General features: G+C 40.9%; 1 protein-coding gene across 1 annotated transcript in view; it reads left to right on the top strand.

Annotated features, from left to right (window-relative positions):
* Nucleotides 1–12,393, top strand: part of slc24a4b (solute carrier family 24 member 4b) — a gene marked incomplete at both ends in the record, with an annotated part of 66,338 nt that overhangs the window by 32,958 nt on the left and 20,987 nt on the right. The window contains 4 exons of the mRNA XM_080744843.1: nt 6,779–6,855; nt 11,288–11,362; nt 11,492–11,576; nt 11,730–11,833. Coding sequence (XP_080600969.1) covers nt 6,779–6,855; nt 11,288–11,362; nt 11,492–11,576; nt 11,730–11,833 — 341 coding nt within the window. The remainder of the gene's footprint in view (nt 1–6,778; nt 6,856–11,287; nt 11,363–11,491; nt 11,577–11,729; nt 11,834–12,393) is intronic.

The raw sequence follows: 12,393 nt of genomic DNA, 5'->3' as shown, positions 1-12,393 counted from the left end.
GAAAAATGTTTGTCCACTGCGTTTTTTTCACTGACGAAAACGAAATAAAAACGAAATAAAAACTAATCTGTGATGACTAAAACTAAGACTAAGTAACAAAATAAAAACTAGACTAAAACGTTAGGGAGGGACTAGTGGAGAAGAGAGTAATTTTATGTTTGGTTGCTCTCAGGTGTTGCGTGTTGAAAATAGCAGATCTACAAGCTCACAACGCGTCGCAGCGCGACACGTTGTGAGCTTGTAGATCGGCTATTTTCACACGCAACCAAGTGTAAAACAGTCATTACAATGCCATCAAGGCCTGCCAAAATACATTTCAGTCGACTAAATCAACTGTAGATTTAGTCGCCTAAAATCTTATAATATTTAGTTGACTAAAATTAGACAAACTAAAACTTTTCAAGTGACTAAATTATGACTAAAACTAAATGAGATTTTATTCAAAAGACTATGACTAAAACAATCAAAATTTGATGTCAAAAACAACACTGGTGCCTCTCGACTAGGGATGGGACGATATGAAAATGTCACGTCACGATTATTGTGACCAAAGAAATTGCGATTTACGATATTATCACGATGATCAAAAGATCCCCAACGTCCATTATCCTGGGGCGGAACATTTGCCAAAAAATAGCCAATCTACACGCTCACAATGCGTCGCAGCGTGACACATTGTGAGCTTGTAGATTGGCTATTTTTCGGCAAAGAGATTTGGTAGAGAGTGAAAAAAAAGACTGTATCAAGTACTGTATGTTATTTCCAGGTCCGTTTTACCATAGAGGGTTTAAGTGGTACCGGATACGCAGCTCACCAAATACAAGGTGAATTGATCCCAGTGCATGACGGAGGATAATTTCACGATAAATTTAAATCTCCACGATACGATACGTGTTTTTTTATCACGATAAACGATAATAACAATTATCGTCCCATCCCTACGCTCGACGCTGTTCTCTCTCTCATGGCCAATTACACCATCGTACAGTACGACCGCGTCATTCACAGTTTTTTAAATTTGGAATTCAGTTATCTCCAGCGGCAGACAGGGATGTCTGCACCATTATATTTATATGATTTATCCAGGGCAAACCTGGTGGCCTGAAAACTGCCATTATGTAAATAGTAGCAGGAGAGAGGACGTTCTAATGAGAAATAAAAATAAAAGTCATTGCCGCAAGGATGAACGTAGCGTATGTCTTTAGCTTACTGTATCAGCATCAGTTATGTTTCCATCCCTGTCAAGGACACAGCTGACAAATCCCATAATTGATTGCACCTGTGGTCGAGAGCGGCGCGCTAAGCCCACACGTGTCGTTCCGCCGCATAAAAACTGTCAGAAATGAAATGAGCAAAAGGCATTATAGATTTAGCCAGTTAAAGCTGTCGCAAGCACAGTGTACAGTGTCTATCCCATTGCCCCCGTTCATGTGCTCATTAACAGCCACGGGTATAATTTGTTTTCATCTTGTGCGTCATCACAGAAATGATCACAGATACGCTTGCCCGAATGGTCACTGTAGATTTAAAATATTATAAACCGCTCATATGCTCAATCATGGATTATTGTCTTTCATGCAATGAGCATTCTGTTTTTTTTCCCCTGCTATTTTCGGGAACAAATGATAATTTTGACAAAAGCACACAACCACACAACAGACATGATTGCAGAACATCGCTACATGCATGTGATGTAATGGAATACAATCCGGGAGGGGGGAAGGGTGATTTAACCCATTTAGGCCTAGAATTATTGAATGCTTTAACCAGTTAAAAATAGCAGATATACAAGCTCACAGCGCAAGCTTGTAGATCTGCTATATTTGAAAAAAGTTGTGAAAATGTGTGCAAATATTATGTATTTTTAAAGCGAACGTTTGTAACTTAAATTTTGCTTCTGGGTGGTCCCTGGAACTAAATATTTTGAGATGGGGGTCCGTGGGCAAATAAATATCATTTGGGGGGTCCTTCATATGAAAAGGTTTGAGAACCACTGACATAGTAGTCTCTCAAGAACAGACTGAGCTCCATTTAAGTGAAAAGGACCCTTTCTTTGACGATGGCTTGCCAGATTACTGACATAGAAACATAGGTTTAAAAAAAAACAACCTTATAAGGATTCAAAAGACACTTATAGAATCGGGTCAAAATTCGAATTTTCACGATTTTTCAAAAATAGCAGATCTACAAGCTTGCAGCGCGGCACTCGGTGCCGCGCTGTGAGCTTGTATATCTGCTATTTTTTGATAGTTAAAGCATAAAATAACGATACGCAATAATGTGTACCCGTTCTGAATGATTTAAGCGGGCTTGGGCTCCATCCTGTGAAATAAGTAGTGTAAATTGCCCTGCCTGTGCAGTGTTCCAAGAGGCGCGCTGAGTCAGTCATGCGTGCATGTCATCGAATGTCAGAAGAACAGACCAACGCCGAGGTTGGGACAGGTGCACTGACGAGTCTCAGGTGAACGGTGTTCCAATTCCTCAGTCTGTTTTGCGTCAAAGGCCCAAATATAGTTGTGAAACGGCATTGTTCTGCTGGCTGAAAGACTGTTGGATTTTTGGCCACATATGAATATGTTTTGTTTGTTGTGTGCATGTGCAAAGCAGTAACAATACTGTAGGTGACAAGACGCTTTCATTGTATTGGACGAAGGTGCTGCAACAAGCTTGCAGTACAGTATGCCAAAGGAATTTGGTAATTGAAATATAGAAATTTGTAAAACTAGAGGTTCGGGCCGCTTAATCGCTTATTTGTAAAGCTAAGGCGGCTCAAAGGGGACTTTTGGATACAAATACCAAATAATCGCTCGGGGGCAAATAGCCACTGGGCACCAAATATCCGCCGGAGTTCTGACACCGTTTTGTGCTTCTTTTAAATGTTGGGGGTTCAAAAATCGATTTAGCAAATTAAACATCCGGGCTACTATTTGGAAAAATACTGACAGTTATGTCTCTTTTTCTAATAAACTGTCTGAGAGGAGTTTAAGGTCGGATCACTTACCTTTTTGCCAGATTGGACTGAAACCAATACTAGGGGTGCAAATGATTATTTGGAACATCCCTGGTAGTAGTGAGCGGAAATAGTCTTGTAGGGCTGCTCCAAATTACAGCCATGACCTTGTCACGTGGGCACAGCGAGAACAGGTCACATGGGGGCCACTCCTCCAGACGCCCACCTTCCCATAACCCATTAAGATCGGGGAAGCACCGAGTGCTGCGCTATGAGCTTGTAGATCTGCTATTTAAAACATGAAAATGTGTGCAAATCTTTGAATATATATTCTTTTAACTAAAATCTTGAGTCAACACTTGCATGACTAACAGGTCATTTTGATCTGTTTATGAGATTTAGAAATGGAATTAGAATGCTCAGGAAACACTCAAAACATTTTATTTCATTTACAAAACGTCTCAAATGGTAGAAAAAAAAACAAGACTTTGCTTGTATGATAAGAAACAATCATGAAAGGGAAGATTTCTCAGAGTTTCCTGAGCAACATTTTTAACTAAAACACTTCTAGGGGGGTCCCTGGAACAAAATATTTTGAGATGGTGGTCTGTGGTCAAATACCGGTACATATAATTCTAGGGGTCCTTGACATGAAATGGCTTCAGACCCACTGACATAGAAACATGCCTTTTTCAAAAACCTTTTGGAAAAAAAGGATTTAGAAGACATTTATTTAGAAGACATGAATAGAATCGGGCCGAAATGTTCACGAATTTAAAACAAATGGCCGCGCTGTGAGCTTGTATATCTGATATTTATTTTATTTTATAGTTAAAGCATGAACTAATGGTTCCCGATTTGAATGCGTTAAGGGAGACGGCTGACTTCTGTCTCCAGCCAGGTGCTCTGCGGTGTGTCTGTGGTGCCAGCGATGCGTGCCGTATGGTGCTACCATAGTCACACTGTGCTCCAGCTGGGACCCTGGATGATGGATGATGGGTCCCCAGCATGGAGGGATTTTTTTTCTGCCTGCTTGCTTTAATTCTGTATGACTTCAGGCTCTTAATATAGCCTTGGCTTTTGCCTCAGATTTCCAGGAGATCTGTGACGGCTTGAGTCTTGTGTAACTTGGGCATGAAATGAATAGATGACATTGGTTAGTGTTTGTATGCCCAGAACCACTAATGTAGTGCTGCTCATTTGACAGTGCCCATCCCCACTCGATATTGATACTGTCAATAACAGGGGTCGGCAACCTTTTTGAAATGAATTGCCATGTTTTTATTTTCTAAATAGTCAGTGTGCCATGTCATTGTCAACATACATTTTAATGACACCCCATCAAAGATTCCAACATATTTAGTTTGTCATGACATTGATATAATGATCATTAGACTCAGAGCAATAACCCACCTATCTCCCTGATTCCCTCCCCATGTCAAAGTTCAGAATTTTAATGAATGTAGAATTATTATGTGCAGGATGACATTTGTTGCAAATTAGATGACTTAATTTTATTGACCACATTTAAAATATATATTTGATTTTAAAATAAAAATCCTCTCTCTCACACTTCTGCCAGTGTGCCAGTGATCACACTTCCCTGTGCCAATGTTGGTACCTGTGTCTATAAGGTTGCCTACCCCTGGCCTGGTCTATAATATCTGATGTTTTTGTTGTATTATTTAGGTGACATTAATGTATGATGATATGAATTGCCTGTGTTATAGCTCCTTCCCCAAACAATGGCCCTATGAAAAAGCTGGCAGATCCCTTTTAAAGATATTGAGAGACAAAGCCTTATTGATCCCCAAAGTGAGGGATCAGGTGTAGTGGCAAGACTGAAACGCAGGAGAGATGGAGATGGGAACCAAACCAAGATAAATCAAATTAAAGATGAAATAAAACGGTGAGCTTAGATCATGCTCATCCTAGATGTCTGCACTGTCTCTCTGAATGAGTTGAATGTACAGTGTGTTCTCAAGAGCCTTTCCACCCAGTATGTGGCTATACATATGTACTACCTTTTGATCTCTACTGTTTTGCATTGTGGGATGTCTTGTGAATGTGTCAGCTGAAGAAGATGCTGTGCTCTCGGGATGTTTTCTGTTTTTCCAAAAGTAGAGCAGCTGTTTGAGCTTGCTCATTCGCTCACTACGACGCATGTTCGTCTCTCTGGAGGATTTCCGTGTAGTTCCTCAGCTTTCATTTTGTTTGGGATGATACTGTAGGAGTCACACTGCCAACTAGCTGTAGATATCTTTATCTCTCCCGTACTATTTTTTCTTTTTAGATGTCCGATAAACCTGACTGTATATATCGGTATTGGTTGATATCGGAATTGGAAATTAACAATTTTGCTGCCATTTTAAACATAGCTGTAGTAAGCAGCTGCCAAATTGTCCTTACCTTTTAATGTGGGCACGCGCACGCATTGTGCACAATCTGTGCGCGACTCATCTAGTAGACTGTAGACTCGGTGACAAGCTTTCGAATAAAAAAACCCACATTGAAATAGACATATCCGTTGCCACGCTGTATCCCTGCTTATCCGCCAGTGTTTACATGAAAAAACATTGAAAAAAGCCAACTGTGCGCTATGGTAACAAGTGGAACCGTTCGCGCACAAAACGCACGATATGTGCGGGGATCATAATCCACTCAAGCTCACAGCGTGGCACTCGGTGCCACGCTGTGAGCTTGTAGATCTGCTATTTTTCTAATAGTTAAAGCACAAAATAACGTGTAATAATAATGCGTTCCCAGTCTAAATGGGTTAAACCCCCTCCCCCTATGAAGAACATTCATGGGGGGTTGTGAGCTTGTAGATCTGCTATTTTTCTAATAGTTAAAGCACAAAATAATGTGTAATAATAACGCGTTCCCAGTCTAAATGGGTTAAACCCTCTCCCCCTATGAAGAACCTTCATGGGGGCCTTCATGGGGGGCCCCTGCAGTGAATCCTTGTACACAGGGCCCCATAATTTGGTGCGACACCCCTGGGGAGGACGAGGACTGACTGAGTGGAAATGACACTGATGTAGTTCACATGCTGGTTTCATGTTGTATGTGCCCTTAGCCTGCAGGACCAACTTCTCCTTTTAAAAAATGACACACATGATGGGGTCACACGGTACACTCACAGGGGGAGGGCGGGGGAGCCGTGTGTGCAGCTCGCTGTCATGCGTCTGATGTGTGGTGACTGTAGGGGTGTCGCACCAAAGTCTGGGCCCTGGGTACAAGGATTCAGTGCGGGGCCCCCCATGCATGTTCTTCATAGGGGGAGGGGGTTTAACCCATTTAGACTGGGAACACATTATTTTGTGCTTTAACTATTGAAAAATAGCAGAAATACAAGCTTGTAGATCTGCTAAAAAAAATCATGAACATTTGTGCAAGTCTTTGAATATTTGAAATCCTTCTAAGGTTTTTTGAAAAACCTATGTTTCTATGTCAGTGGTGCTCAGTGTGCAGGACCCCCAAAATGATATGTATTTGGCCACGGACCTCCATCTCAAAATATTTAGTTCCAGGGACCACCCAGAAGCAAAATTTGAGTTAACAAATGTTCGCTTAAAAAGTACATATATTCAAAGATTTGCACACATTTTCACGACTTTTCAAAAATGGCAGATCTACAAGCCTGTGCTGTGAGCTTGTATATCTACAATTTTTCAATAGCTAAAGTATAAAATAATTAAGGCCCCTCCACCTTGGGCCCTAGTAACTCAGTCCCACTTTCCCCCCCTTGTGACACCCCTGCAGCTCGCTGTCATGAGGCTGATGTGTGGCGACTGTGACGTTCTCTCTCTCTCTCTCTCTCCTCAGCGATACACGAGTTCCCCGAAGACCTTTTCAGCATTGATGAGAGGAAGAGCGGGGCCGTTCTCCTGCACATTGTGGCGGTAAGAGGGCTCACACACACACACCTGCTGCTCCCAACAGTCAGTAATGGACAAAGAACTCGACCCCGGTGCTTGAGTCAAAGTATAGATACTGTACTCCTGCTCAAATATTACTGGACTACAAGTCAAATTTGTGCTCAAGTTAAAGTAATGGAGTAGTTGCTTTTAGAAATGCTTAAGTATTAAAAAGTATACTGTATGTATGTGTGTGTGTGTGTGTGTGTGTGTATGTATGTATGTATATATATATATATATATATATATATATATATATATATAATATATATATATATATATATACTGTATTACCACGGAATGTCTGTCTGTCTGATGTCTCTGATATGCCCGTATGGCGTCGCCGCCATGGTAACAGCCGCCAGCACCGCTCTTATATATCTATAAATAGAATACACAAATAAATAAATAAATACCTAAAAATTAAATTAAATTAATTTAAGTAAAATATTAGTGAAAAAAGCAGAGCTATTATTATTTTCACGATATTTGAAATGGAGCTTAAGTGGTTAATTCATAAGGTCCTCTTTCCCTTCCTACAAATATAGTGGAGTCGAAATATGTCTTTGAAATGTCTGAAAGTCTCCAACATTTGTAACCTAACGTAAATACTCAAATAATGTACTTAAATAGACTACTCAAGTAAATGTACTTGTTTACTGTCAAGCACTGCCAAGAATCCAGTCCCGAGTCATCAATTGAAACAGGGCTCATTGGGCCGTCCGTCGCAGTGTTTAAACTTGACTGTGTAGGTCAGTCATGCACACATCCACTTATAAGAGTGTCTCCTCAATTGGAAATGTGAGCCAGCACATTAGAATTTATCATTTGGATTATAATTTGTTCTCCAAGAGAGGTAACTCAGTATCTTGGTGCCAGCAAGGCACTGGGAATAAACCTCAAACCATAACACTTTAACCCCCCGTACCACTTCCACAAATTGAGCCATTTCATAAAGGCCAGGGATTTAGGACTGAGATACCTTTTTTGGTTAGTTTTTTTAAATCTTATTTGGGACGAGCCGTTTCAGCTAGGGATGCAACATATCGAACCGAATATCGAATACCGAACTGAAAGACCCTGTACCGAACAATACAATACCACTCCACATCCACATTCCCCTGGAACCCCCTCAAGGACCCCTAGCACACTTAGAGAATCACTACCCTAGAGGTTGCGGGCCGTATTTTTCAAAGTTAAACAAAAATAAACTAGAAGCAGTGCTCTTCCGAGCACAGGTCTCCACCAGGCCACACAAATCGGCCTGTTATAGCGCCACCATGAGGCTGATTTAAAAAATGTGGGGCAGAGGTTCTGAATTAGCATCCAGGGAGTGTGTGTGCTCAGTTTGGCAGCGATCGGGCCAACGGCGCCGGAGATTAGCTGGTAACAACCAGGCCACACAAATCGGCCTGTTATAGCGCCACCATGAGGCTGATTTGAAAAATGTGGGGCAGAGGTTCTAGATTGGCATCCAGGGAGTGTGTGTGCTCAGTTTGGCAGCGATCGGGCCAACGGTGACTGAGATTAGCTGCACACAAACTGCGAGGACACACGGACACACGGACGGACGGACGGACGGACGCACGGACGGACGGAGGGGAAAACATACTCTCCCTCAGCCTTCGGCTGGTGGAGACAATAAATGTATAAATCAAGGACATTTCTGTTTATTTTTTGTATCGAAAAAGTATCGAACCGTGACAGCAAAATATCGAACCAAACCGAACCGTGAATTTTGTAAAGCGTTAGTTTCAGCATAATATATTGGAGGTGTAGCTCTGCAACTAGAAATGGTGCATTGCCCCCAACATTTGGCCATTTTCAGCTCCATTGATTTGACTGTGATCCTCTTATGCACCTGTGGAATTCATTGGAGAATATATTTTTTTTCTAAAGTTGTTGTGTCATCTGCCCAGTCTTTGGCCGTGATGAATTTGGATATCATCCCAGATTTTGCAGTCTTAACAATGCAGGGGGAGTTGCCCATACAATGGACAATACCTGGCAGTGCACCTTCATCCCCAAGGCCCCAAGGCCTATAAACGAGTGATGTGATTCCAGAAACACCGTTTCTGGATAGAACATTGTTGTTCTGAACATTTCAGCATACACATCTGTAGTAGTTTCAGCAGCTACATTACTAGCTACTTAAGCCTTATATAAATTGTCATACAATGAATAGCGAATCTACAAGTTCGCAATACATTAGCTTATTTTTGTGTTTTAATTATGACATAATGCCCAAAATAGGGATGCCAAAATGGAAAATATGCATTGAACAGAAACGGTATATTCAACCTCCTTGACACCTTAGCAACTGTTGTCGCCTTAATTGTTTAAAGTAGGGCTCAAATTATTAGAAACTTTTTTTTTTTTTTTATGTGATGGCTAGGTTATGAGGTTATTATCTGGAATAATAAGCATGTGAAAACCTCCTCCCAGCAAATATTGGATTTTGCAGACCGGACACTTCATCATGTGCATACTGTATGTGTGTATGTAATGTGTGTGTCTCTATTTTTGTGTGTGTGTGTGTGTGTGTGTGTGTGTGTGTGTGTGTGTGTGTGTGTGTGTGTGTGTGTGTGTGTGTGTGTGTGTGTGTGTGTGTGTGTGTGTGTGTGTGTGTGTGTGTGTGTGTGTGTGTGTGTGTACACACACACTAAAAATGTTTCACAAAAAGTTGCACAGGGTTTCTGAATGAATCAGATATAAAGACACACAGAAACCATTATCCAAAGTATAACCTTAATGGGATTCAAGCAAGTTGTTAGATAAGATAAGATAAAACTTTATTGTCCATACAATTTGGCATGAAGTGGAAATCTGTCTTTGGCATACAGGCTGTCAGTCAGTATACAACAATAAAACATACATAGAATACACAATGCATTAAAAACTATATAAAATGTATTGTGTGAATTTAACAAGCCTTCTCGTTGAAACAGCAGTGCGTGTTGATATTGGGTCAAGGATGCAATACTGAGATGAGGAATCACACTTAATGTTTTTCCACTTCAACTGTGGTGCTGCACTGCCCCCTGTGGATAGCATAGAGCAGAGCACCACTACAGTGACTATAAGGCTGTGTGATGTCACAACCTGATCTATAATTTATAGATCCCAACGTCACGCTGCTGAAATGGGCTGCTTTCCCCCCCCCCATTCATCTGGCTATGGTGTGGGGGTGCGCTGCAGATTGCTTCGATTTCCATGCTGTGAGGGAGACAGAACTGTGGTATTTTGGAACTGTGGTATTGGCGGTATTAAATGAGCCACAGATCCACATTCTAAATGGGGGGGGGGGGGGGGGCTATGCTTCAGCTTTGTCCTTGAGCTGTCCTTGAGTAAGAGAATATCTCACACAGCCATTGTCTATTATGTCATCCAATATGTGATTGTGAGTATGTTTGTATGTATATACTGTGTGTGGGTCGGTGTGTGTATGTGTATATATATATACACACAGTATACAGTATATGCTGCAGGTTTGTGTGTGTGCGTGCGTGCGTGCGTGTGTGTTGCGCGTGCAGATCCTACAAATCCATCTAAAGAATGTTGTGTAAATGTTAATTTTCTTCTGTAATATATATTTTTTTAAACTTTCATATATTTTAGATTCATTGGGCATGCAGTGAAATATTCAAAAGCTTTTTTTGTTTTAATTTTGATTTGTATATGGCATACAGCTCATGGAAATCAAAAATCCATATCTCAAAATATTAGAATATTCCACACAAACACTCAAAAGAAGGATTTATAATACAGATTATCAGAAGTTAGTTTGACATTTCTGTATTTCAGAAATGTCAAACTTCTGAAAGGTTAGGTTAATGTATGCATGCACTCAGTACTTATATGGAATACTTTTGAACAAATGTCTTCATCGATGGGGTGTGGCATGAAGGTGGTCAGCCTGTGGTACTGCTGATGTGTTATGGAAGCCCAGGTTTGCTTTGATAGAGGCCTTAAGCTCATCTGTGTGGTTGAGTCTGATGTCTCTCATCTTCCTCTTGACAACACTACACAGATTCTCTGTGGGGTTCAGATCAGGCCAGTTTGATGGTCAGATGGTTCAGAAGTTCATTTCTGTATTATAAATCATTCTTTCAAGTGGTCGTGTGGAATATTCTAATATTTCGAGATATGGACTTCTGATTTTCATGAGCTGTATGCCATAAAAATCTAAATTAAAACAAAAAAGTTTTTAAATATTTCACTGCATGCACAATGAATGTAAAATATATGAAAGTAAAAAAAATATATATATATATATATATTACAGAAAAAAATGAACTTACACAATACTTTGTATATTAATTTTGTATATTCTGTATATTTACACACACGCTGTATGTAGACACACACGCGCACACTCACTATCCCAAAACTCAAACTCCTGTTCTCTCTTATGTAGACCCTCTATATGTTCCTGGCCCTCGCCATAATATGTGACGACTACTTTGTGACATCGCTGGAGAAGATCTGCGAGGTACCGAGACATCCTCCTCCTTTCTCTCAGTGCTGTCATCTTTTTTATTTGTGTGTGTGTACAGTATATGGTGGTGTTGTTTTTAGTTTTTAAGACAACTCAGCTCCTTTTCTCCCTCCCGTCTGTCAGAAACTAGACCTCAGTGAGGACGTGGCTGGAGCTACTTTCATGGCAGCTGGCAGTTCTGCACCAGAGCTCTTTGCCTCTGTCATTGGTATACACACACACACACAACACGCACACATACATGAGCACGCTTGGGTGCCTATACACAGGCACACAGGCACACACACACACACACACAGGCAGATGCAGATGATGGTTGTCTGCAGCTGCAGTTTTGATCGGCTGCCTCCCCTGTGTTCAGGTGTCTTCATCACCCACGGAGACGTGGGCGTGGGCACCATCGTGGGTTCAGCCGTCTTCAACATTCTCTGCATCATCGGCGTCTGCGGAATCTTCGCTGGACAGGTGTGTGTGTACATTCACAGTGTGTTGTGTAACTCGTGCATGGTTAAAGTGAAATGCTTTACAGAGCAACATCAGGGTGAAATGCCAATAAAGATTTAAAGGTGATACACCATGTATTTAAAAAGTATTTGTCATATTGTTTATGTCCCAAAAACGTTTTTCAAAAGGTTTGAGGCTAAATTACCACTCCTGAATAGAGAGCCTCTCTCATTTTTGAATGGCTCTCAGAGCATTTCAGCTGCAATACCACCTTTGGCCTGAACTGCGCCACCCCGCCAAAAATCTTTTCGAAAAAAAAAAACTTTTTTTTTTTGAAAAAAGATTTTTTTTAGAAAAAAGATTTTTTTTTGAAAAAAGATTTTTTTTTTGAAAAAAAAGATTTTTTTGACAAAAGAAATAAAATCTGATGACGTCACAATCGGCAGATGACGTCACAATTGGCAGCAAATCTGGATAGCCTGTTTTGAGAACCCGTGGGATACTTTTAACCTTCGCCTTCTCAAAACCGGTCAGAAATGGGACTTTGTGAGGATAGAAGGTGCTAGTGGGACCCCAAAAAA

This window comes from Nannobrachium achirus, assembly GCF_963921795.1.
Source record: "Nannobrachium achirus genome assembly, chromosome: 16".
Lineage (NCBI taxonomy): Eukaryota > Metazoa > Chordata > Actinopteri > Myctophiformes > Myctophidae > Nannobrachium > Nannobrachium achirus.
This window is presented reverse-complemented; position numbering and strand designations above follow the sequence as displayed.